The sequence below is a fragment of the Carcharhinus amblyrhynchos genome, chromosome 22 (genome assembly GCF_965287045.1).
Source record: "Carcharhinus amblyrhynchos chromosome 22, sCarAmb.v2.hapA, whole genome shotgun sequence".
NCBI classification, from domain to species: Eukaryota; Metazoa; Chordata; class Chondrichthyes; order Carcharhiniformes; family Carcharhinidae; genus Carcharhinus; species Carcharhinus amblyrhynchos.
Genome location: NC_137345.1, coordinates 36,089,767 through 36,117,651, shown reverse-complemented (window position 1 = coordinate 36,117,651; position 27,885 = coordinate 36,089,767). Strand labels below are relative to the sequence as shown.

The window sequence follows — 27,885 nt, the reverse complement described above, 5'->3', positions numbered from 1 at the left end:
TACCCGGTGTAAATCTCGTTTGCGCCTTTATATTCTTTGCACAGTGAGAAGTCGCACAACACCATGTTAAAGTCCAACAGGTTTATTTGGTAGCACGAACTTTTGGAGCGCTGCCCCTTCAGGTGAATCTTATATTCTTTGCGCAATACTCCAAGTGTACAACTTAACTATTAATTCTCCGCCGTTGCAGAAGCTTGGTACGGGCGAAACGACTCGGAAAGGCATGCGCTTTTTAAAGCCCGGAATTTCTTGGGGCTGGAGTTTCCAATTGGCTGCCCTTTCATTGGTGAGAAGGAGTATTTGGCAAAGAACGGGCAGCACGGTTAAAAGGAGCGGTGCGTTCCCAAGGAGATATAATGTTCCGTGGCAATGTCAACCATCAACTGCGGAGTCAGGCTTCGGGGTGTGTGTCAAAAATCATAAAATGCACGGTTGGATTGGAAGCAAAGTGAGCACATTGTGAATGTGCTGAGTGTACATGGGAGTTTCAGATCACGTGTGTGTGACCTAATGCGCAGAACATGCAGGAGGAACAATAGAGTGTAGCCTGCAACCTGAACACTCGCTGCAGCGTCGCATGGGTGAGTAACAAACTGCAACGGATCCTCTTCTTTCAGGGGCCCTCCTCTCGCTCTCGTCTTTTAAACTAGCTAATTTGCACAGTCAATACCTTGCTACTTTTCAAGGTGCGACGCAGCCGGCAGATTACAGAGGCTGCTGGATTCTCTTGGTTGTGTTTAGAAAGCTACTCCCCCCTTCCACCGCCAAGAATCCGGAGCAACTTCAACTGAGGAATAAAACGTTTCCCAGGACTAACGGCATTTTGGTGGATTAGGCAACAGCGCACTCTGTTAACGCACTGTTGGAATTAGTGGGCTGTTGTTTTTTTTAAAAAAAAATATTTTTTTCTCTCTCATTTCTTTCTTTGCAAATGTTAACACACATTTGCGGGAGAATCTTCCAGTTTACCGTCTCTTTCACTTTGAGGTGTGGTGCATGATGGGGGTGGTGGAAGGACAGCGGGCTGGAGGAAGAACACCACCCACAGTCCAGGGCTTGTTACTGCTGCAAAGCCAGGCCTGTGTATTCACCCAGTAGTACTTGATGTTTACAACACCAGGCGATAGACACTGCCTTGGGTGTTTTGTCCTCTCTGTCTCCACCACTGGTGACCGTGTCTTGGATCACAGGCTCTGGAGTTTCCTGCCTAAGCATCTACTCCTCTCTTTCTCGATTCAGACTCATACATTCCTTGGGACAAACTTTTGATCCAGTATGTGGCTACGTGTCTGTCATGCTTTGTTTTAGAAAATTCGGGTGGTGCTCCTTGTTTGTATCTTTTATTATGTAAAAGCTATATACAAATTGTTGTTGTTCTGCTAGCCAAGACTTGATTCAACTGTTTATCGTTCAGTGAACTCAGTTTGTCCCTTCCCCACACTCCCAACGCTTCCCACTCACAATAACCAAGTCCTAGTTGCCTATCCCGACGAAGGATCAGTCACCTGGCTCGAAACGTTGACTCTATTCCCTCTCCACAGATGCTGTCAGACCTGCTGAGATTTTGCAGCATTTTCTGTTTTTGTTTCAAAGTCCAACATCAGCAGTATTTTGCCTTTATCCTACTTGCCTGCCACTATACCAAACCATTAATTGTCACTGTTCATATCTGAGTTGCTTGTTCTTGCCACCTTACTTAGTTTTATACCAGCATCAGACAAAGAACCTTTTATTGGCGAGTCCCGAATTCCTCATATCCCTAAATTCTTCTTGGGGACTATGCCCCGCTCATTCCTCACTTTATGCTTCTGACCTTCAGCCATCGATTCACCGACCAAATTGCACGGCCTTGCTTTAAACAGTCCCAACTTCCTCCGGCATAAAATGATCCTCCAATTTTCCGCCACTTCCATATTTTTTTCCCCCATCCAGTCAGATGTTAAAATCTCCTGCAACCTGCAGAAATGCCCTAAAATTCAACTCTTCTTTTGCGTCTGCCTCATGTTTTGCCCCCAACTTAAATATATATGTATCACTCTGCTGCGCCCTGGAAGCAGCAGCGGCATGTGATTGACAGCTGTCAGAGTCTGATCCCGGATTCAGCACCGCAACCTCTGATAGCTGGGCGTGTCCACCACAACTGTGATTGACAGCTGGGCGTGTCACCCAGCGAAGCGTGTCACCTGGAGGGGCGGGTCTTGGGAATCATTGGCAGATGGGCGGGTCACATAGTGGGACGGGCACAGGTGATTGGCAGATGAGCGTCACCTGGTGGGGCGGGCCACCAGGGTGAATGGAAGGTGGGCTGGTCACGTGGAGGGGAGGGCCCGGAGGAGATTGATAGCGTCACCTAGAGGGGCGGGCCCGGGAGGCGGGGATTGGCAGGTGGGCGTGTCAACTGGAGGGGCGGGACGGGAGTTGATTGGCAGGTGGGCGGGGCCGGCGCGAGACTGGCGTCAGACGGTGATCAAAGAAGCAGCGCCGGCCTTGGCACTTGCGCACTGAGTGCGGTGCCGGTGGGAAGAGGCTCGGCGATAGCTGGGCCGGAGAGGCCGCAACAGGTACTCGACCTCGCGGACTGAGCGCTGCCTCGGCTCGGGGATCGGAGTGTGGTTCAACGGCCGGATAGTGAAGGGCGGCTAGGTCGGTGGCTCTCCCCTCCCCTCGACACGGCTGGCCCGGGCGGCGGCGGTGGTGTGTCGGCGGCTGGACTCTGGCCTGTCCCTCCGGGATCAACTCCGCCCGAGCGCGGCTCACTGCCGGGGAGGGGGACGCAAATTTGGCCGGGGAACAACGGGATATGCCACACATATGGACACGGCTGTACCCCTACCCCTACTCCCCCCCGCAACTACGGCTGCCCCATCCCCCCTCCGGCTGCACCCCAGCCGGCCCCACCCCCGCTGCACCCCACCCCCACCCCTACCCTCACCCTCACCCTGCTGCACTGCACCCCACCCCCGCCCCCATCCCCACTCTTGCTGAACCCCCCCCCCCCCCCCCCAAGCTAACTCTCATCCCTCCTTCCTCCCTCAGTCACCCACACTCCCCATTGGCTCTCCTCCCACCCTCTTGTCCCATTCACCCTCACCCTCATTCCCCCCCCAATTTCTCCCCCCCCCATTTTCCCCCATTCCCCCCCCCCCCCCCCCATTTTCCCCCATTCCCCCCCCCCCCCCCATCACCCCTCTGTGCTTCCCCCAGCTGCCTGCCTTCCCTGGCGGTGCGACTCCCCTCTCTCTCTCTCTCCTGTTTCCTTCTCCCCCCCCCCCATCCCCCCCCCATATCTGTGCGCTCCACTTTCTAATAAAATTGTTGATTTATCTGAGGTAAATCCAGCAGTTAATACTTTATTTGTGCTTTCAGGACCTGGAACTACTGTTGTGCACCTTCTGTTTAGAGACTATTTCCTTTTGCCTCTCAACATCAAGTGGTCTACAGTCAGTATTCTGGACCTTCTTAAGCAGAAGACTTTGTTGGAAACATACAGTTGCCACTTGTCTTTCCGGGTGACTGGATTCATAGGAGCTATGAACCAAAACCAGCTGGGTTCTCAATCCCAGACAGCACGTGCATCTAGGCCTTCTGTCAGCAGCCTTGCCGACGTTGGTGAGCAAGTACACTCCTCTGTTGCCTCTCCCGCACATGGTGCAGCCACCAGCCCATCCCTCAGCACAGGCACAGTGATGGCACAGAGTGTGGCCAGTCCTGGAACCTATATCCAGATCCCCATCAACGCTGAGGTTCGCTTTGTCTCCACGTTCACTTTGCCCATGGCAGTTCAGCAGAAAATCTTTGGCGGATTCCGCAACCTGCCCAAGAGCAGTGACAGCAGCAAACCAACCACAGCCATTTACATCTGTCCAGTGAACCCAGTTAAGGTGACTGAGGCCAAGCGCCTCTTGCCTTTGGTGCCTAAACCATTGTCATTGAACTGTGGGGCTAGGGCTGTGACTGATTCAGTTCAAGAGACACCCACCTCATCACCTGTGGCCAAAGTGGCAAGCAAGGATCCTTTATCCAGCAAACAAGACAGCAAATTGAACAAGGCAGGAAAGGAAGCTGCTATCCCGACACCTGTTTCTGTAAAATTTTGCAACAACCTAGCTTCTCAGGTGCTGAAGACGTTTGTGAAGCAGCAGGCTAAGGGAGTCAATATGGATAGTTTGATGAAGGCTTACTCCAACAGTCAATTAGATACCAAGGTCGGGGGAGGTTCATTCAAAGAAAATGCACTGCTTCTCTTCAATGGACAACTATACTTCTTAGCCCAAAAAGGCATTGAGATTCCCACTGGTGCAGATAAAGGGATGCTGTCTCGAAGGGAATCGGGAGCACGTGAACCAAAGGTGGTTCTTTCTGCGGAAGAATGTGTGAAACAGAGGATCAAGACCAGTCAAAGTTCACTTAGCGCTGCAAATACAAAACAGAATGCCAGTGCACCTGAAATGAGCCATGAACTTGACACTCAAGGACAGGAACACACTGTAAAGCAAAATGACTGTTTAAATAACCCTCAGGTGACAGATATGGGTACCCGTGACAGAAGCCCAGCTGAGAATGGATTGGATCTGAAACAAGAGGTGATAAGCTTTGAAAACAAGTATCTAAGATGCATATACCTACACAAATGGGCATCAGGGAAACGCATCCAATGACTGATCATAATTGTGACCTGTTATAATGGGAGCCTATTATTGTATTGGGTTGTGTGCTTATTTAGCAAGCCCTAGTTTCTGTCCATTTATATGGTAACAAGCTTGAGCAAATAACCATTTGTCATGGAATGATGCATGCCAACTAAATCAAAATGTTAGGGAGTGAGCAACAAATGCTGGCCCATCAGCAATGCTCAGAACCCATAAATGAATAAAAATTTAAGATGTCCCTCGCAGAAGCCAGTGTTGCACAGTAATGTAAATTGGTGACATCTACTGGCAGCTTCAGACTTAGTTTGAGATAATTGAGCTGTTTTTAAAGAGTTTCCCCTATCTGTCGAGAGGCCTGGAGAACAGTCATGACGCTGATCGTAAAGTTATAATAGAGGTATACAGCACGGAAACAGCACCCAACTCGTCTATGCCAACCTGGTTTCCTAAACGGAATCTCAGAATACCATAGCACAGAAGAGGCCCTTTGGCCCATCAAATCTGCACCAATGCATGAAATGCCCTGACTTGCGCACCTAATCCCACTTGCCAGGCTTGATCCATTAGCCTTGAATGTCATGGCACGCCAAGTATTCGTCCAAGTACTTTTTAAAGGATGTGAGGCATCATGCCAGGCAGCGTATTCCAGATTGTCACCATTTTTCCTCAAATTTCCCCCACGCCTTCCAGCCCTCACTTTTAACTTGTGTCCCCTCATAATTGACCCTTCAACCAAGGAGAATAGCTTATACTGATCCACCTTGCCCTTGCCCCTCATAATCTTAAACACCTCAGTCAGGTTGCCCCTCAGTTTTCTCTGCTCCAACAAAAACAATTTAAGCCTATCCAACCTCTCTTCATAACTTAAATGTTCCATCCCAAGCAGCATCCTCTCCTCTGCACCTGGTCCATTGCTTTCACATCCTTCCTATAACATGGCAACCAAAACTGCGCACAATACTCTGGCTATGGCCTCACCAAAGTTCTATAAAATTTCATTGTGACTTCTCTACTTTTGTAATCTATAACCTGATTGATAAAGGCGATTGTGCCATACGCCTTTTTCATCATCCCTATTAACCTGCCTTTCCGCCTTCAGAGATCTGTGGAAAATACCCCAGTGTCTCTTTGGAACTTCCCAGTGTCAGACCTTTCTTGTCAAAGTACTCCTTCCAAAGTGTATCACCTTTACACTTTTTTCAGGGTTAAATTCCATCTGCCACTTATCCATCCATTTGACCATCTTGCCTATATCTTCCTGTAACCCAAGACACTCGTGCTCATCCTCACTGTTTACCACCTGGCCAATCTTTATGTCATTGGCAAACTTATTGATCCCCCTCCTCCACCAACCACCGCTTCCCCCCCACCCCCCCTCGCCGCTGCCGCCAAACCAACACACGGATGATTATGTCATTTATATAAATGATGACCAAAAGGGGGCCCAGTATGATCTCTGGTACTGGTCACTGGCCTCCAGTCACTAAAGCAGCTTTCTGTCCCCTACCGCTAAACCAATTGTCAGATCACCCTGTATTCCATTGCATTAGCCTCCTTAATAAATCTCCCATGTAGGACTTCGTCAAAGGCTTTGCTGAAATCCATGTAAACTACATGAACTGCACTACTCTCATACACACCCTTGGTTACATACTCAAAAAATTCAGTCAAATTTGTTAAGCATGACCTCCATCTAACAAAACCATGCTGACTATCCCGGATCAAACCTAGCCTCTCCAAATGGAGATGGATAGATTCTCTCCTTCAGAATCTTCTCTAGTAGTTTCCCAACCACAGACGTGAGACTGACTGGTCTGTAGATCCCTGGCTTGTCTCTACAACCTTTTCTAAATAGTGGGATCATGCTGTTCTCCAGTCCTCTGGCACCTCCTGGTTGACCAGGGAGGAATTAAAAATTTAGGTCAGAGCCCCTGCAATTTCCTCCCTTGCCTCCCACAACAGCCTGAGACACAATTCATCCAGACCTGAGATTTGTCCACTTTTATGCCTGCAATTGCTCCAAAAACTTGTCACTCCCTATGGTGATTTTTCTGTAGAGCCTAAGAGTCTCTCTTCTCAGGTTCCATAACTACCTACTCTTTCTCTAATCCCATTTGCCTGCATTTGGCACACATCCCTCTAACCTTTCCCATCCCACCTCTGCCACCACCCTTGGCAGCTCATTCCATGTACACACCACCCTCTTTCTAGAAAAAGTTGCCCCTCGGGTCCCTTTTAAATCTTTCCCCTTTCACCTTCAATCTATGCCCTTTAGTTTTGGTCTTCTCAACCCTGGGGAAAGACCTTGGCTATTCACCTTATATATGCCCCTCATGATTTATAAACCTATATAAGATCAACCTTCATCCTCCTACGCCCTAGAGGAAAAACGTTCCAGCCTATTCAGCCTCTCCTTATAATTCAAATCTTCTAGTCCCAGAAAAATATTTGTAAATTATTTTGCATTCTTTCTGGTTTAGTAACATCCTTCCTACAGCAAGGTTACCAGAATTGTATGTAGTACTCCAAATGTGGCCTTACCCAATGTTTTGTACAGTTGTAGCATAATGTCCCAGCACCTGTACTTAATGCTCTGACTGATGAAGGCAAATTGCCAAACACCTTCACCACCCTGGCTACCCGTGATGCCATTTTCACTGAATAGTCAGGCACAGTGCTGTGGTGATGATGAGGCTTGCAATGTATTTACATCAACTGGTCACTGTACATCTTCTCTACCAACAGTCTCAAAGAAGTTTGATTTTTTTTCCTTCTGTACCAAACAGTACTTTTCCACTCATTGTGATTGAAAGTGCTTTCTGGATAGACATCTGTGGGCTGTGAAGTGAAGTGAGGATGCTTTCTTGAGATGTAGCGCTAGAACGCAGCCTTGACTCTGGGTTCTAGCTACATTTACATTATTACTTGATATGTCAATGCACAAAAAATTGGTTGAAATCAAGAAGAGATTATTTGCTATGAATGCCCATTCCTCTATTCTCCTTAACTTTCCACATATGCATCTAATTGTTTGCTGAATATCCTTAACATATTTGACTGTGTTGCATAAGAATGCGAGGAATCAGCCTCTGAAGTTTGTACCTTTCAGTGAGATTATGGCTGATCAGCATCCTAATGTCATATACTTTCTAGGCATCATAGCAAAAATCTATAACGCTCAGATGGAAAGTAATTAATTGAACTTTCATTTACTACTTTTTTTCTCAAAGAGAATTCTGCATTCCCAATGTATTCTCTAACTTCTGATTAGTCTTGCTCTTGATTTTTAAGGTTATTCTCTTGTCCTAAACTCCTCCAGCTTTTCAGTTGATTCCTTTGAAAGTCTCAGTAAGTTCAAACAAATGGCACATCAGTCTAACTTTCTGTATCGGAAGGATGCAAGCCCAACTTTTTGAATCTTTTAAGTTAACCTGCAGAGCCTGTCAACATTCTAGTAAATCTGTGCTTTATTGCATCCATTCCAAGTCACTTCACCTCCTTTCTAAGGTATAGTGCCCAGGGTTTATACACAGTACTCTAGATGTGGTCGAACAAGGACTTTGTTTAACTGTAGTAAAACTGCCCTTTATATTCTAGGTCAGCATTGCATTCATCGTTTTGGATTTTTTTACCAAACCACAATTCAGCTCTGAAGAAGCCATACAAACTTGAAACATTAACTCTGTTTCTCTCGGCACAGACACTGCTGAGTCTTTCCAGCAGTTCCTATTTTTATTTCAGATTTCCAGCATCCACAGTATTTTGCTTTTAATGGGCTGCATTTTAAAGATTTGTGACATAGATTCCTACATCTCTTTAGACCTCCACTATGCCTAGCTTTCGATATTTAAAAAAAACTTTTATTTCTGGCCACAAATGGATCATTTCAAATTTATCTGCAATTAAATTTATCAGCCTGCTATTTATTAATTTTATGTCATTGGTAAACTTGGATATGTGACTGCATGAGATATGAACTGATAAATTTAGTGAATAATTGAAGTCCCAACAATGATCCGTGTGGGATGTTTCTAGTCTTGTGACTTCCAGTTTGAGCGTATATCTGTTTTGTCTTCTACTTCCTAAGCAGGTCAATAATTTCATGAGTTTCGCTAACAGCCTCTTATGTTGAATCTTACTGAATGCTTTCTGGAAGTTTATGAATTCAATTAAACACATTCAATTAGGTGTGTTAATCAAAAGCTGGCGATCTGTTCAGCTGTAAGTGTTCAGTCACTTTGTTCTTAATTAGAGATTCTAGTTTCCTTGCCATGACTAATCAATAACCAACATGTCCATCATTTTCTGTTTTTTTTCTTCCCCATTCATTACATTTTCCCTTTCCAATTGGGAGACTTCACATCAGGAGAACATTGTACAATAATAACATCTGTAATTTCCTCATCTATGTCCTTTAACGCCCAGGAGTGGAAACCACCAGAATTTGTCATTGAATTTGAGAAAGATTTTTATTGAACTTAGGAACTTGTACTGTTGAATTCAGCTTTTGTTGTGATATTTTACATGGCCCAATAAATGTAACCATAGGAACCTCTTCAGATCAAGAGCCCATTGATATTTTCATCAGTTTCCATGAGGAATACAGTTTTGATGGAACGAGTCCTAACCACCTTGTGCATAATTCCAATATATAGACATGATACTCCTGATCTTTCTTTCTGCAGGCACGTGTAAGGATTTCTTTACACACCTTAATATAATTCATCTTGTGCTCACATTGACTTTTGAGTTAGAGCTGCCTAGCATTCTCTCTTGATATGTTAGTTGAAAAGTCTGATAATCGGTTTTCTGTTACTGTCTACTGCAAGCTTATCTTCAGTTAATGTACATCTTGAAATTCATACAGCTCCATACACCATAAGGTTGGCCTAATCAGCAATCTTGTAATAGGATACCAGCCAGTTGCTGACTTTGCAAACTTGACAGAGCGCATCAAAGTTATCCTGTGGGACAGCAGCTATTCTCATCAGACAGTTTGCTCTGGATTGTGAAAACTGACAAATGACAAAGGCAGCCATTTTCAGACATGAAAATGAAGATCTACCTCAAATTATCTGGGAAAGGATTTCAAAAATTTATACAGTGGGCTAAGGAAGCTGTTTTATGCTCCTACTATGCAGTGGTTACATGAGTGGTATTTTCCACCAAATGTTGCTGCCATTAGTTCAAATGGATATTATGTCTGATCCACAGTTGAGCAATGTTGTGTATGAATTTCAGTGCTGGCATAATGCCAGGTACATAGGCCATACAGCCCAATGATTAATCAAATCAAGCAGATCAAATGTTCCGTTGGTTGCTTGTAATAGGTAGAATGTAGACTGTATTCAGAAGAAGAAGAAATAGGAGCAGGAGTAGACCATCTAGCCCCCCGAGCTTGCCCCGCCATTGAATAAGATTATGGCTGATCTGAAGTGGATCAATTCCACTTTCCTGCTTTCTCCCCATAACCCTTCATTCTCTTGTCTATCAGAAACCTATCTACCCATGACTTAAATATATTCAGTGAGGTAGCCTCCACCACTTCAACAGGCAGAGAATTTCAGAGATTCACCACTTTGAGTGAAGAAGTTCTTCCTCAACTCTGATCTAAACTGCGCCCCCCCCGCCCCCCCCTTATCTTGAGGCTGTGCCGTCTAGTCCTGCTATCCATTCTAAGCGGGAAGAATCTCTCTACCTCTACCCTATCCCTTTCATCATCTTATACGTCTCTATAAGATCCTCCCTCAGCCTTCTAAACTCCAACAAGTACGGACCCAGTCTATTTAGTCTCTCTTTGTAGGTTAACCCCCTCATCTCCGGTATCAGCCTAGTGAACCTTCTCTGCGCTCCCTCCAAGGCCAATATATCTTTCCGCAAGTGAGGTGACCAAAACTGCACACAGTCCTCCAGCTGCGGCCTCACCAGTACCCTGTACAGTTGCAGCAAGATATTCAATCATCCTGTTCGCAAAACCTACAACAAAACATCTTCTGATGTGGTTCCATGATTGGGTAGCACTTCCTGAGCACGATGATAATATGACAACCTGATGATCAGTCAGTCTTGTAACTTGGCTGATTTAACCTTGCTAAAAATGATATACACTCATATGTAGGGACTTACTCACTACAAACAAAATATGTTCAAGCCTTGCCCTTGTTTTGAAATGTCTTGGAGCTTGTGGAGCCTTCTCCATGGCAATGCTCTGATGAATCAGAGTTGACTTGCTACCAATGAGCAACCTTTTATCCTTTAATATAAATTGAGATTGTTTGAAATTTGGCATTCTTACACTTGTTATGATGAGTGCAAGATGAAAAGCTTTGACAGTGTGTCTTTTTTCAGCAATATAATTTGTTAAACCAATTTTTGCTTTCATTTTAGTACATTTCAGTTCTTGGTTCACAATTAGTTTCTCTGGAATATCATGTATTCTTTGAAAAGTTGATATCTATTTCTTGTTTTTAATTTGCAATATTAACTCCATTTGTTTTTAGAGGGCTTACGATATCCTTGCCTACCAAATCTTGCTGCCGCCCCCAGTGTAATCGTAAAATATTTTTGTTAATCTTGATTATCCAGTTCCTTTCTGTTTTGGTCTTCCTTTGCTGGTGGTTATATATCCCCCAATCCCCACGATCAATGCTATTCTTTGTACTCCTGCATGCTCTTTCCTGTCACCCCTTTATGGTTTTTTATATTTGATAAGTATAGAGTTCTTGCCCCTTATGTACTATATACTGTTTTTAAACTAGAATTTGTTTTTAAACAGCAGCCACCGTGTCTTCCTCAGTTACTAGTTTTGACTAGTTTCTTTCATCCACATTTGACTCAACCTGCTAAATGTTAGCTATAACAAAATACAAAATCTTAGAAACTGTGATAACTTTCTCCTTTTCTGAGCAGAATTGAATTTGATTATACTGTGATCACTTAACAAGCTGATTAAAAATTAAGTCTAGCTCATTGTTCATTATTAAATCTAGTACTGCCTTTCTTTTAGCAATTCCTTTTTGTATATTAATTTTAAGTTATTTTTTCTGATTAAGTAAACACTGCTCCTGCCCCCAACCGCTATACTGCAGAACTCTGCAGTACACAGTGATATGATACTATGGTCATTGCTCCTTTATATTTGTTTCCCATTCTTTGATTTTCTATCCACTGATAACTACACAGAAACAGAAAACCCCAGCTATTTTTTTCCATTCTGCATCCTCACCATGCTGAAATGAAGTTTTGTGACAATGTCGTCTGTGTCTTAAGAATCTGATGTGGGTATGCCGGCGTTGGACTGGCGTAAACACAGTAAAAAGTCTGACAACACCAGGTTTTAGTCCAACCTATTTGTTGGACTAAAACCTGGTGTTGTCAGACTTTTTACTGTCTTAAGAATCTCACAGCTTTGGGATGACTCATAATGTCAATACCTGTGTCTTCATGCTCCGTAAAAAGTCTGACAACACCAGGTTTTAGTCCAACCTATTTATTTGATAATATTCTCACAAGCTTTCGAGGGGACAGCCTGTCCCCTCGAAAGCTTGTGAGAATATTATCAAATAAATAGGTTGGACTAAAACCTGGTGTTGTCAGACTTTTTACTGTGTTTACGCCAGTCCAACGCCGGCATACCCACATCATGTCTTCATGCTCCCCCAGCCCAATCATTGTGAGGTCTCATTGGGTTCCTGTGCTCCAAAGATTACATTTTTCCACTATTTCTCCTGTTATTGAAAGACAAGGGGGTGAAAGGTTATCAAGGTAGGTGGGAGATTATGATCAGATCAGCCATGATTTTATTGAATGGTGGCGGAGCAGGCTTGAGAGGCTTGGGGGCCATGCTTGCTTCTAAATTTGTGTGTTCATATTGGTAGCTATTATTTATTATTGTCATGTATTAGTATGCATTGAAAAGTATTGTTTCTTGCGCACTATACAGACAAAGCATACCACATTCGTAGAGAAGGAAACGAGAGGGTGCAGAATGTAGTGTTACAATCGTAGCTAGGTTGTAGAAAAAGATCAACTTAATGCAGGTAGGTCCATTCAAAAGTGTGATGGAGCAGGAAAGAAGATGTTCTTGAGTCAGTTGGTAAGTGATCTCAGATTTTTGTTTTTTTTTCCCTTGATGGAAGAGTATGTCCGGGGTGTGTGGGGTTGTTAATTATGCTGGCTGCATTACCAAGGCAGCAGGAACTGTAGACAGAATCAGTGGATGGGAGGCTTGTTTGCATGATGGATTGGACTACTTTTCACAACTTTTTGCAGTTTCCTGTGGTCTTGGGCAGAGCAGGAATTACACCAAACAGTGACATAACTAGAAAGAATGCTTTCTATGGTGCATCTGTAAAAGTTAGTGAGAGTTGTAGCTGCCGTGCCAAATTTCCTTAGTCTTCTGAGAGGCATTGGTGAGTTTTAACTATTGTGTCGGCATGGGGCGACCAGGACAGGTTTTTGGTGATCTGAACACCTAAAAACTTAAAGCTCGCAACCATGTCTACTTCCTGTTAATGTAGATAGGGGCATGTTCTCCACAAACTTCCTTAAGTTGATGACAATCTCCTTCATTTTGTTCGCATTGAAGGAGAGATTATTGTCATTGCCTCAGTTCACCAGATTTTCTATTTCATTCCTGGACTATGTCTCATCATTGTTTGGCATCTGACCCACCATGGTGGTGTCACCAGCAGACTTAATCGATTTGGACTCTCCTTTATGTCGCCTTAGGAACATGCTCCCTTGCCCCTTCTCTTTGACTATGCTTTTGGCTTTTTCTGATTCGGATGCTGTTTCTTCCTCCACTTCCTTTAAACTCATTTCTTCTCCCTCTTAAAAAGATACTTTTGTCCAATAGTTAGCATTTTGTAAAGTGAATTGACATATCTTTGGACAGAATCAGTGCTATTCAAGCATCAGTTAATGCCAATCTCTTGTAATCTTGTCAAAGTACATCTCCTATGAAAAAAGATTTGTAAGCTTGGTCATCAAGACTGGAGCTAGAATCTTGTATTGTTCGGGCATATGGGTGTGTGCATGTGAAATGATATTGTACGAATGCTTGATGAGATTGCACATTCAAACAATATTTTGCTCTGTAGGGCGCACATGCACCTTTATGGCTTGTGGGTGGGTCGGTTGGCCAGGTAGCCATTACGTTTTAGCTTCAATCTCAATCCAGGGCAGGTTGCACTGTCGGGGCCGAAATAAAATTTAAGTTTTTCTGGGGACGGATGTTTGCATTTGAATGTGCTGCTGAGATATTCTTCACAGTTTTTCCATCGGAATTTATTTTATACATCTGCATTTCCCTGAGACAGTTCTGCTGCAGCTGCCCTGTCCCTGTCGAGAGTGCCCATTGGCAACGCCAGCTGGAGCCCTCACTTCTACTCCCACCCTCTTCCTTCTGTGCCTGGTCTCCCTGGTAATGCTGACTATTCCCAATGGGCGACTCACATGGGCTGCCCGTTAATTGGCCAGCAGTGTGAAATCATGTTCCAGGGCCAATTGTGGCCAGAAGCACATTATGTACTTGCTTCCAGGTCCACGGAGACCACGCCCAACAGATGAAAAATTCAAGCCTGAGTCTAAGCAGCATGCTGTAGTGGTGCTTTTCAATTGAAAAATTGTAAATCTAGTTACATAAAGGACTCGAAATATGGAAAATGTTAGTTTTGTCTTTTAGTTAATATTAGTCCGTTACTTTAATGGTGAAATAAAATTCCTTTCACATTAAACATTTCCTGACATTTAGGATTTTTTATCCCTTTTTTCTAACCTCTGTATTTAAAAAAAATCTCTTAATTAGGTTCAATTTTTCCACTCACTGTGCAATGTAGCACAATGAGGAAGTTACAACTTCATCCAGTGCAAGCCTAATAATTCATATATTTGTTCTTTTAACCCCTAAACAAAATGGCAGGTGAGGTTGTAATTGGGATTCCTGAGGAAAACATTTTGAGAATTTGGCTTAGATGAGGTCATCCCGTAGCTGATCCTAGGTTGGCTGTGGTGTCCAGGGCTTGCTTGTTTTTTTTATACGGAATAGTTTAAGAATTTCTCTCCACTTCTGCTCGAGTTGTTTGTACACAAAGCCCAATTCCTAGAGCTTTGGAGGATCTTAGCAATTTGATGGACCTCAAAGCTCTTTGAGAAAAATGTTGTTGGAAGTTTGCTCCTCTACACAAATACTTGCAACATTTTCTTTATAAATCAAAAATCTTTCATGAGGAAATCCCAATTTAAATATTTAAAACATTTTTACCATCACACATTCATCCATTTGAGTCAGCCAAAATATTTTTGAAGAAGCATTTATCTGTTCCTTTTTACCTCAATAATTGAGTTTATGTTTATAACCAGGCTTTAAATAAGTTTAAAAATCCATTTTCCACAACGTTATTTAAATTAGAGTCATAGGGTCATTAATAGTGCAGAAGGCAACCAGTTGGTCCATCATGTCTGCACACTCCCCAAATATGCAACTCACCCAGTACCATTACCCGGCCTTCTCGCCGTAACCTTGCACATTTGTCCTTTTCAGATGACAGATCATGCCGACTCTGGTAGAGCAATCCTGTCAGTTCCACTACTGCCCCCCCTCCTCCCCAATAGTTTGCAGCTTTATTTCCTTCAAGTGCCCATCCATTTGAAATCATTGATTGTTTTCTCTTCCACTAGCCTCGGGAGAGATGCATTCCAGGTCATTGCATGCATCACCTCACACACGTATTAAATTCCATTTCCCGTTCCTGCCCATTCTGCTTGCCTATCTGTCATGTTGCGGTTGATTTGTATTCTCTCCATATTTGCACTTCAAATTTGGTACAGTGGTGAAGTTTGAAATTTTACTCGCTGTTCCAAGGTCCAAGTTATTTTAAATAGTAAAAGAAAGCAGTGTTCCTTGCACTGGCCCTTGGGGAGCCTTCCTCCAGGCTGAAAAAACAGCCCTTTACTATGATCTACTGTTTTCTGACTCAAGCCAATTTTTTTGTCCAAGGGGACACTGACCCTTCTATTCCTTGAACCTCAATTCCATTCAGCAGTCTTCTTTGTTACTTTGTCAAACATGTCCTTAAAATCCATGTAGGTAACATCCTTTGTATTCTCTTCATTAACATTCTCAGTTATTTCATAATTTTTTAAAAAAATGCTCTTTTTGTTTTAACTTTAAAGCCTTTAAAGTCTTCATTTCACTTGTCTGGAAAAACTGACTTTGACCTCGGATGTTTTCACCTTGGATAGCTTCTGATCACAGCTGTTTATTCTGAGCGTGTATGGACTTGTGCATCATACAATATGTATGTGCTGAAGGGTAGACACAGGTGTCTTGTAAGGATTTCATAAGAGCCGTAGAACCTATTGAAGACATTGGGAAAAGTGCATTTTAGCCACTAGTATTTTGAGTAGCTGTGTAAAACCATACTGGCTCGGAGGTAAGGCACTTGTACCTTTTTCTGGATCAGGATATGAGCAGTGTGGTTCAAGAACTGCAGACTTTGTGGCTTGAACATAGTTTTGGTTACATTTCAGGAGTGCAGAAATTTGTGATTCCCACATCCTAATTTGCAGTAGTGTTTATATAGCTTCTCCAACACTTTGTACAAAGGGAAATATATCACTAAGTTTGTTTGTATTTTTGTTTTATTTGTGACATTTTGGGGCTGTGGGGCATTTTCCAGTGCAAATCCTTTACTGATATTCTTGCCTCTCATTTTCACAGGTTGTGAAGCAGTTACCAAATCCCCTTTCGCGCAGCTCTACAAAAACACCTACGGATAAAGACTTATTGTTGAAAGCTGGGATTTATGCTGATGTCCGAGTTAGCCTTGATAGAATCTCTATCAGTCAGTCAGATATTCCCATAAAATATATTCCAAAACTCTCGAAGGAACCTGATCCACCGGATTTGGAAAAATGTGAGGAACAGCCATGGGTGCCTGGGCTGCCGGAACTGGAGGAATGCCCAAAGCTCATCAGGGAGCATGACCCAACAGAATTCGGAGAGTGTCCAGAGCTTTTCAAAGAGGCTGGACCAGCAGACTTAGAACAAAGTTCAGATACCTCGAGGGTACCTGATCCAGTAGCACCCCAAGTATGTCCAGAACTGTTTAAAGAACTTGGTCTACTTGAAGAATATGCAGCTTTGTCGAGAGTATTTAGCCCAGCAGAATTGGAAGAGTGCCCAGCTATCTCAAAGGAGCCCAGCCCACTAACGTTGGAAGAACGTCACAATTATTCCAAAAAAAGTGTCACAATAACATTGAAAAAAGATGTTGATACCTACCGAGTACCTGGCACACCAGGATTTGGAGAAGATTCAGCAGATTTGATGGACTGTCTTTCTGAATCTGAAGAGGAAGGCCATGAATTCGGAAGGAAGAGGAAAAAGGTATTTAATTTTACTGTGAACATGATAATCTGTTTAATGCTCAAGAATGGTTCAGGAAAAACTGATAAAACTGAAGAGGAAGACAAATAAGATGTGTTTCATGTAAAAGAATTGTAACATTTTAACCGGTTAGTGCTTACTCTTCATTTTATTGTAATGGGAGAATCATTCAGAAGGGAAAGGAGAGGAACTAATTCTATGTGAGTGGATTGTGAAGTAGCTTTGCCATCAGAATTGAAGTGCGTCTTGTGACACTTTGTTGGATTCCAATCTAAATGTGAAAGGGGGGAGTAGAAAATAATATTCAGAAGATCAGTGTTATAAGTCACTAACAAGTTATAGGAGTATTTCATAGACACTTCTAACAGGAAAAGGGTGCTGCACCTTGTGATTTTAGGGTATCACTTACTGACTGCTGAGAGGCTCAATTTTGTATATAGTAACAAACTTAATTTCAAATGTTCTGTGATGAATAAAGCATGAAGTTAGCCTCCCTGTTTATAGAGATGAAGTTAAGTACTTGTCTTCTGTGATTACTATGTTAGAGTCTATTCTTGGGCCAATAACTGGACATGCCTGTGGCAAACATAAATTATTCCTTTTTTGTGCTTGCGCCTTTGTAGCTTGAGTGTGTCATCCAGTTCAATCTTGACAACTTGTTTTGATGGTAATTTGAGTCTGAATAAACAAGCAGAACGTTCCCCTCCAGAATTCCCAGTTGTATGTATGGGTGGTTAAGCAACCTATTCCCATCTGATGGCCCACAGCTTCTCTGCGAAAGTGGGAAATCCACAAGCATATTAGCGTAATAGTGATGTCAAGTTAATTCTGCATACGTTGGATTTTTATCCTCTCATCATTGTTTAAAAAATTACCAATTCTGGTGAATACAAGGTGATCATGTTGAAAATCACTGAATGCAACCATGTGCCTTGAACGTTGACCGTAGTCAGCTTAGTTTGATTTCAGCTATCATTCTCGTCTGTAGGTAATTACTTTTAGCAAAAGTTCTGTTTTATGGTGGCCGTTGTATTGTCAAAAGGGCAAATTTGTGCTCTATTCTGATATTTCCCAAAGAATTGCTTATGGTATTTTGAAGTATAGCTAATGAAGAAAGGTCATGGACTATTATAACATTCTTCAATATCTATTGATTACCTTTCAGCTAAAGAAATGTACATACCAATATAAAAGCAAAATACTGCAGATGCTGGAAATCTGAAACAAAAACATAAAATGCTGAAGAAACTCAGCAGATCTGACAGCATCTCAGAGAAACCAAGTTAATGGTTTGAGTCGAATATGACTCCTCTTTCAAAGAAGTCATGCTGGTCTCAGTTTTCCCAGCACTTTCTGTTTTTGACATATAACAATCCATCCTAGTCCATCAATAGGCTACCTGTCTTACTCCTTTTTGTTTGTCCTTTTGCATCTTCGATCTGTGGTTCTTCTTCCACAGTCAGGTTGTTTTTTTTCTATCAAGTTTAGGTTGCTCTTAATGTTACTTCTGTACTTTGGGGTTCTCCAGTGCTCAGTTAATTGCAAGTTAGAGAAGGATAGAAGTTAGGGTCCTTGATGATCTTTCATACTGGTGTTTGTCATGCTAGTTTTGTGAAGTAGTCATTAATTAACTTGAGATGAGGCGAATATTTCTATCATCTGGCTTATTTATTCACTTATTTTGATCTTTTGTCTCAACTTATCAAAAATTATTTTGCAAATGTACTGTTTACTTGAGGTTGCTGCCTTGAGTGCAAAAGTAATTCTAGAATCCATGCTAGGATTAATTGAGAATCCCAAGTATGAAGTCAAGGCTTGAGCAAGGCTGAGATTTAGTGACTCTGAAACAAGCTATTTACGTGATAATGGTGCAGTATTGGAGTAATTAAGGGAGGTGGAGAGATCGCTTGAATTAGTCTCACTCAAAGTCCTTTCTTTACACTTCACTCTGATTCAGTGGGGACTGGTTGGTGAACAGGATGAAAATAAGGGGAAGCTGGAGATAGTTTTTTGCCCAAGCTTCAAAGACTACATGGATCGAAAACTGCCAGCGATAGATAGGAATGACCTGTGTTAGTACTTTGAGGTTTTGGGGGACAGCATTTTGTAACTGTTGGTGAAAGACTCTTGCATTTCAGCTACCAAGTATTTAGAAGTGTTCAGGCTGCATGGTGGCACAGGCGTTCGTACTGCTGCCTCAGCGATAGGGATCTGGGTTCAGTTCTGGCCTTGGGTCACTGTCTGTGTGGAGTCTGTATGTTCCCCCCCATTTCTGCATGGGTTTCCTCTCGGTGCTTTGGTTTCCTCCCACAAGTCCAAAGATGTGCAGGTTAGCTTGCTTGGCCATGCTGAATTGCCTCTTAGTGTTGGGGAATAGCAGGATAAATATGGGATTAAGGGATGTGGTCAGTGCAGACTTGACAGGCCGAATGGCCTCCTTCTGTTCTACAAGGATTCTGATTCTATGAATACTTATTTATACTGCTTGTCTGGAACTGCTGGGGCAAATGCAAATTATATCCATCTTTGACCTCCACTGGCAGGACATTGTTACATTATTACCATTATACCTATAATAAGACATATATTACACCTATTAATATAATTAGTGAGGAGTTTTACTTTTTGTTGCTGCAGAGTTAGTGGAAGTGTTGTGTTTGAGAAATTGGCAGAAGTTCATTCAGAAGGGTGTGGTATGGCACCTGTGGAAGGAGTGGCCTCTGAGCAGAAAGCTGATAGTTGCAGTTCCTCTTGGGCTGGAGATGGAGCAGAGGCAGCAGAGAGGGGAAGGATGTACGCAGTGGGAACTGGAGGAAGGCTCCCAACAGGAGGCTTTATAGGCTAGCATCTTCAGAGAGCACATGTCCATCTCGGCCAGGAGCAGTGACTTCATCAACAATGTGTTAAGCACACTGCAGCCACAGAGTATAGCAAGGACCATGCTGCCATTAGGGACACCGTGGCCTTCCTTCCAGACTGGAACTCATGTTACGAGCAATATTTCTAAGTTGACCATGCATTCTTACATCTGGGAGGCTGTTGGTACTCCTGTACTAAGGGACAGGGGACATCTCTCTCTCTCTCTCTTTCTCTCTCTCTTTCTCTCTCTCTCTACTTAGGCAGCTGACAATAGACAGGGCACATGGCTTTGCCAGGACCTTCCCAATAATGCAGGGAGCCTGTGAATTCACGAATGTGGCTCTGTTGATGCCACATCTCAATGGAGAAATGCACCACAACCTTCAGATTCTACTCTAGGGAGTGTAGTTGATGTGTGACCAAGCGCGCACCATCACTTTGATGAATTGCTGCTACTGTGGTAGGAGTTACGATACTTTCATTCTACATCAGTCAGTCCTTCCTACTACGCTCAAGCAACCATATTGAAGACAATAGCTTCTTGCCAACAAGGTTCACCTGCTCAACACATGGTTCATGACTGTCCTCTGCCACCTAACCACTCAATGTTTCTACATGGTGATGCAGGACATTGGAATCCTGAAATGACCATTCCATTACCTGAAGTGTGTCGTGTGATTCAATGGTCTGCTGCTTCCTCCACCACCTGACAGTCATGTGTACAGCTTTTGCCAACCACCTGAAGAGGAGGAGGAAGAAAGGGCTCATCTGAAACACCATCGTTCTGGATGGACTATCTATGGCAGTCTTATCAGGCTCCAGTACCCCTAACAAAATACAGATACTCCAAGATCACAGTGCTGCACACTTTCATACTTTACTCTTGACCAAAACCCTGTATTAAGAGACAACATAAAATGTTATCCACATTTCCAATAATACAAACAGCATTCATTTGCCACCCCATAGTGTGTGTCTTCTAGTTGCTTTTGTCTGATTTTGATACTCCTGTGTAAATTGGGAACAATCTCACTTGATGAACGTTGGCAACTGCTGCTCCACTTTTCCTGCGCCATACGAGAGCAGGGAGGGAGAAAATGGTGAACAATAGGTCCATTAGGCTAACATCAGTTCTGAGGGAAAATGCTGGAATCTCAGTCTTAACAACATACTTAGAAAAGCATTGTATGATTAGAACAAGTCAACATGGTTTTGCTAAAGGGAAATCTTGTTTGACAAATTTATTCGTGCCTTGACATGTAACTAGCTGGGTAGATAAAGGAGGACCAGTAGATGTACACCTGAATTTCCAAAAGGCATTCAATAAGATGTCTCAAAAGATTAATAGGCAAGATAAGGGCTCATGGAGTTGGGGGTAGTATTTGAGCCTGAGTAAAGTATTGGTTACTGGATAGAAAGCTGAGAGTGGATACAAATAGAGCTTTTTGAAGGATTAGCGCTGGGACCTTAGCTATTTACAGTCTAAATTCATGACTTTGATGAAAAGAGTGAGTAATGAATGTATCAGCATTTGCTGAAACCAAACTAGGTGGTGAGCTGTGGGGAGGACACATTGCAGATTTATAGACAGGTTGAGCAACAAGTTGGAAGATGCTGTGAAGTTATTTACTTGATTGTAACAATAGAAGGCAAAATATTTTTAAATTGTAGAACTGGTAAGTGTTGATGTTCACAGAGACATGGGTGTGCTTGTACAAAAAACAGCCTATGATTAGGAAGACAAAGGGCACGTTGGTCTTTATTGTGAAGGGATTTGAATAAAGGAATAAATAAATCCTGTTACAGTTGTACAGGTTTGTTTTAGACCACATCTAGGATACTGTGCAGATTTGGTCCCCACATTTGAGAAAGGATATGTTTGCATTGAAGACAGTACAGCAATAGTTCACTATATTGGTCCCTGGGATTGTCCATTTCCTGCATTAATGCAACTAGCTAAATGATGAATGGCTAAATAAATTGGTCTTATATTTGCTGGAGTTTAGAAGAATGAGAAGTAATTTCATAGAAACCTATAAAATTGAGGGAACTTGGTAGGGTAGACACAGATTCCTTCTGTTGGTTGGGGAGTGTAAAACAGGTGCAGGTTCTCAGGATATGGGGCAATCATTTAGGACTGAGAAGAAATGTCTTCATTCAAAGTATTGCAAATTTTTGGAATTCTCTACCACAGAGGGTTGTGGATGCTCCATTGTTGAACATGTTTAAAGCTGGGATAGACACATTTTTGGTGTCTCAGGTAATTAAGGGATGTGGGGAACAGGCTTGAAAGTGGAGTTAAGATGAGATCAGCCATAACCCTATTGAATGACAGCAAGCTTGGTGACCCTGTGGTATACTCCTGCTCCTATTTCTTGAGTTCTTACATAGTGTGACCCTAGTGGCTACAGTATGCTTGGTGGAATAGTATTCTGTTTCAGTGAGGGAGTACTGCAGAGAACTTTGCTGCTCCCTCTTGCTATATACTACTTTATCCTGCATAAGAAAGTGAGAAGGTTAGTGAGTATGTGTTTGGATAAAATACTTATAACAGAAAAGCTAGGAGTGTGTGGAATCTGAGTGATGGTGTGAGACTTTAGCAGTGGTACGTATTTCATGAGCAGGAGCATAAGTGTTCTGATTAGGCTTGTGTTCTGATTATTAGAGATTGTAGATAGGTGAGTGATGGGTTGTGGCAAATCTGCTAGGAGGCATGTAAAGATGCATTTTTTTGGACAGACATTTTGGTCAGACAGCTCTGTTACTCTCATTGCCTTTGCAGCATATGTATGAATGGCTTGTTGGTGAAAGATGATCTCTCTCTCCTTTTTTGCACTTTATGCATTAATTAGTGCTGCATCTGAAAACCTGGAGCCCTCTTTCTGACCATTGCTCTGGTTTGTTTCTGCTGAGAAAATCTCTCCCATCCACTGTTGCAGCCAGAATGCATTTCTCTTTAAGAAACACAAGCTAGCTTTAATTGTTGCTGGCATTGCATAAACAGCATGTAGACGCTCAGTAGTAGGCTTAGTATTAGGTTGCATACCACAATTAGACCATGAGAAATAAGAGCTGCCCATTCAGCCCCTCGAACCTGGTCCACCATTTAATAGAATCTTAACTGATCTGACATTCCTCATGTCCACTTTCCTGCCTTTTCCCCGTAACCCTTGATTCCCTTACTGATCAAAAATCTATCTTTGGCTTAAATACACAAAAGGACTCTGACCCCACAGCCACACATCCTCGCTCCCGCAGCTCATGGTGGCAAGGAGTTCCAAAGACTCAACTCTCAGAAGAAATTTCTCCTCATTCAGACTTAAATTGGTACCCCTTTATTCTGAAACTATGCCCTCTGGTTTGATACTCTCCTACGAGGGGGGGAAGCATTCAGCATTTACCCTGTCACGCCCCTTAAGAATTCTATATGTTTCAATGAGATCACTCCTCATTCTTCTAAATTTGAGTAGTCCCAGGCTATTTAAACTTTTCTCGTAAGACAAGCCCTCCATATGGCAAATCATTTGAGTGAGCCTTCTTTGAACTGCCTCCAGAGGAGATGAGCAGGCAGTACAGTTTGTATACGTTATTTGATGTAGGATAATCACTCACTGCCTGCCTACTAACGTGGCTTATTCAACTTTAGCCCCTTTTTTAATTTATTCACCCGATGTGGTCTTCAATGGCAGGGTCTGCATTTATTGCCTATTCTTAATTGTCAGAACCATAGAGGTTTACAACATGGAAACAGGCCCTTCGGCCCAACTTGTATTTGCTGCTCTTTTTTTGAAGAGGCAAAGCTAACCCCAATTGCCCACATTCGGTCCATATCCATTGATAGCCACCTTACCCATGTAACTGTCTAAACATTTTTTAAAAGACAGAATTGTACCTGACTCTACTATTATCTCTGGCAGCTTGTTCCAGACATTCACCACCCTCTGAAAAAATTGCTTCTCTGGATCCTTTTGTATCTTCCCCCTCTCATCTTAAACCTATGTCCTCTAGTTTTAGACTCCCCTACCTTCGGGAAAAGATTGACTATCTAGCTGATCTAAGCCCCTCATTATTTTATAGACCTCTATAAGATCACCCCTAAGCCTCCTACACTCCAGAGGAAAATGTCCTAGTCTATCTAGCTTCTCCTTATAAGGTGCAATCATCTGCAAACATGCCCAGTTCCAGTGTTAGAGAGGGCAGGTCTTTGAACCTTTCACTGTCCCAGACTGCTCCATCACTACCTGGGTATATCCTGCCACACTAGTAGAACAGGCCTAGCAGAGATGGCAGCATTGAAGCAGTCAAAATGTTGTGAGTCTTCAACATTTACTTGAACTCCATGAAGCCTCATGGCATCAGGTCAAACAGACAAGGAAACCTCTTCCCCATTACCATGATCCTGACCCATGCTCCCAAGCTGATGCATCAGCATTCTTCCATATTGAATACCATTGGAAGAAACATTGAAGGTAACAAGGGTACAGGTGTATTTGGGATAGGAATCTACTGCGGGTCTGTGATAGGTATGTCCCTGTCAGGCAAGGAGGAATTGGTAGGGCTAGGGTACCGTGGTGCACAAAAAAAGTTGATTTGTTGGTTAGGAAGAAGAAGGAGGCTTATGTTCGGATGAGGCTTGAGGGCTCGGGTAGTGCAGTAGAAAGCTTTAGATTGGCTAGGAGGGAGTTGAAGAGGGAGTTAAGAAGGGCTAGAAGAGGGCATGAGATGACTTTGGCTGATAGGATTAAGGAGAATCCTAAGGCGTTCTATAGGTATGTCAAGAACAGAAGGTTGGTTAGGGCAAGATTAGGGCCAGTTACAGACAGTAGGGGGAAGTTGTGTGTGGAACCGGAAGAGATTGGAGAGGCATTGAACCATTATTTCTCTTCGGTGTTCACGCAGGACGATATGAATGTAGCTGAGGAGGTCACTGGGGTGAAGGGGTGTAAAATAGAAAGTATTGCAGTTGATACAGAGGATGTGTTGGATATTCTAGAAGGGTTGAAAATAGATAAGTCCCCTGGTCCAGACGGGATTTACCCTAGGATTCTATGGGAGGCAAGAGAGGTGATTGCAGAGACACTGGCTCTGATCTTCAGGTCGTCATTGGTCTCTGGTATCGTACCGGATGATTGGAGGACAGCGAATGTTGTCCCATTGTTTAAGAAGGGGAACAGAGACTTCCCTGGGAATTATAGACCAGTGAGTCTTACTTCTGTAGTGGGCAAGGTTTTAGAAAGAATTATTAGGGATAGGATTTATAGTTATTTGGAGAGTAATGAATTGATCAGAGATAGTCAGCATGGTTTTGTAGCGGGAAGGTCGTGCCTTACTAGCCTTATTGAGTTCTTTGAGAAGGTGACCAAAGAGGTGGATAGGGGTAAGACAGTAGACGTGGTATATATGGATTTTAGTAAGGCGTTTGATAAGGTTCACCATGGTATGCTTCTGCAGAAAATGCAGATGTATGGGATTGGTGGTAATTTAGGTACTTGGATCAGGAATTGGTTAGCAGATAGGAGACAGAGGGTGGTGGTTGATGGTAATTATTCATCATGGAGTTCGGTTACGAGTGGTGTGCCTCAGGGATCTGTTTTGGGGCCACTGCTGTTTGTAATCTTTATTAATGATCTGGATGAGGGTATAGTTGGGTGGATTAGTAAGTTTGCTGATGACACCAAAGTCGGAGGTGTGGTAGATTGTGAGGAAGGGTGTCGAAGTTTGCAGGGTGACTTGGACAGGTTGCAGAGCTGGGCTGCGAGGTGGCGGATGGAGTTTAATGCGGAGAAGTGTGAGGTAATCCATTTCGGTAGGAATAACAGATGTGTTGAGTATAGGGCTAACGGGAGGACTTTGAATAGAGTGGAGGAGCAGAGGGATCTAGGTGTATGTGTACATAGATCCCTGAAAGTTGGGAATCAAGTAGATAAGGTTGTTAAGAAGGCGTACGGTGTCTTGGCATTTATTGGTAGGGGGATTGAATTTAGGAGTCGCAGCGTCATGTTGCAACTGTACACAACTCTGGTGCGGCCGCACTTGGAATACTGTGTGCAGTTCTGGTCCCCACATTACAGGAAGGATGTGGAGGCTTTGGAGAGGGTGCAGAGGAGGTTTACCAGGATGTTGCCTGGTATGCAGGGGAGGTCCTATGAGGAGAGACTGAGGGATTTGGGGTTGTTTTCGCTGGAAAGAAGGCGGCTAAGAGGGGATCTAATAGAAACATATAAGATGATTAGAGGTTTAGATAGGGTGGATGGTGATAGCCTGTTTCCTCGGATGGAGAAAGCTAGCACGAGGGGGCATGGCTTTAAATTAAGGGGGGGTAGTTATAGGACGGATGTCAGGGGCAGGTTCTTTACCCAGAGGGTGGTGAGGGACTGGAATGCCCTGCCTGCTGCAGTTGTAAATGCGCCTAGTTTGGGGGCGTTTAAGAGATTGGTGGATAGGTTTATGGACGAAAAGGGATTGGTTTAGATTAGTGGGTCAATGTTTTTTTTTTAAAAATAAGACTGGTTGGCGCAACATTGTGGGCCGAAGGGCCTGTTCCACGCTGTAATGTTCTATGTTCTATGAATCTGCTGGGATGCCTCTCCTGTTCTGGTTCAGGGGAGCTTGTCCCAGTACTGTCCCGTGAAGGAGTTTACAATTAAAATACAGATAAAATAGGGTTACATAGGGAAAGTATGAAGTGATAATGGGAGAGGTCAGGGCAAGGGCAGTGAGGGGGAGCAGCAAGAGGTTGGGAGAGGAAAGCATTGAACAGGAGAGTGTGAAGGCATTGAGAAAGGGTGAACAGAAGGAACTGAGAGGGGGTAAGTTGAACAACAGAGAGTGAGGGGTTTGAGAGAGGTGACAAGTGAATCAGACTGAACACAGTTACAAGATTTGAAAAGTAATTCTTTTTTTTTAAATGTAGGTTGAAGTTGAAACTCAAACCTCTGACTGTCTAAACTCAGATTGGACTGATCAATCCAGAACTGCCAAGAGGAGAAAGCAGCCTGAAGTAGACCTTCGTTCTGAATCCCCTGATGCCTCTGAAATGGAGATGTGTGGGGATCTTGATGTGAAAAGCCAGGAGAGCATGGACACTGAGCATTCTCTCCCAGTGCTGCCAAGCTGTGATGAAGTTTCAGCTGCGCTTGAGTTGAACAGTCAGGCTGCCAAGGAGAAGAGCACATCTGTGTCCCTTCATAAATCGGATCCTCATGAGGGGGTTGACTCCACAGACCCCCCATTATCAAACCTGGTTGAGGTTGACGAAACGATCCGAGATGAGAAAATAAACCGCCTCAAAGAAAGGCTGAAGGAGAAGCAAGCAGCGTTGGATCAGATGAGGAAGAAAATGTCACTTTCAAGTATTGTCAACTTCTGATACTTTGGAGTCTTTAACACTGTAGTTTTTGAAGTGAACTGTATACCATTTAATTAATGTGTTAAACATCAGCTTTCAAAAAGGCCATAAGAGAAGGCAAACCAGAAACCTGACAATTCTATAAAAGGTTAATGAAAGCCTCCCAAGGAGAGCTGCAACACAAATATTCCTTCAGGAAGGTAGTGACTCATACTTGTACCTGTATATATGAATTCAATAGTTACAAATAGTCACAATTAAAAAAATGGATTTGTTTCTTTTGTAGTTCCAAGAGTTTGATTTGTATTTTGCTATGTGTATAGAATATTGAGTGTTTAAAGGAATTCCTTTTGCCATTGTTCAAAATAAAATCATTGTTGTATTAAATAAAACTCAACTTGCATAATAATGTAGTTTTATCTGATTCTTCCACTTTCTGGTACTTAAAGATTTTATCAAGGGTGAAATTTGGTAAGTGAATAAACCAAGTGCATTCTAATTAGTTCTAATTTAGTGTATTTATTATTAGTTGTGAATTTTATTCCACCTTCAAAAACTGCTATTCTAATGGTATGTAGTTTCATCATTGGTTTCATGTGTAATTTAGCCCTGGGTGACCATTCAGTAAAAAACAGCAG

The 27,885-nt window shown here is 42.9% G+C and overlaps 1 protein-coding gene across 2 annotated transcripts; it reads left to right on the top strand.

Moving 5' to 3' along the window:
• Positions 1 to 436: 436 nt before the first annotated feature.
• LOC145357053 (uncharacterized) lies at positions 437 to 27,643 on the top strand. 2 transcript variants are annotated; one of them, XM_080210121.1, is made up of 4 exons: positions 437 to 581; positions 3,367 to 4,583; positions 16,372 to 17,040; positions 26,813 to 27,643. In XM_080210121.1, exons 1-4 carry the CDS (start codon positions 578 to 580, stop codon positions 27,266 to 27,268), a joined length of 2,346 nt encoding a protein of 781 aa, XP_080066247.1. In that variant the 5' UTR covers positions 437 to 577; the 3' UTR covers positions 27,269 to 27,643. The 2 variants fall into 2 exon arrangements, with proteins under 2 accessions (XP_080066247.1, XP_080066248.1); XM_080210122.1 differs by lacking the exon at positions 437 to 581 and adding an exon at positions 2,562 to 2,643.
• The last annotated feature ends 242 nt before the right edge of the window (positions 27,644 to 27,885 follow it).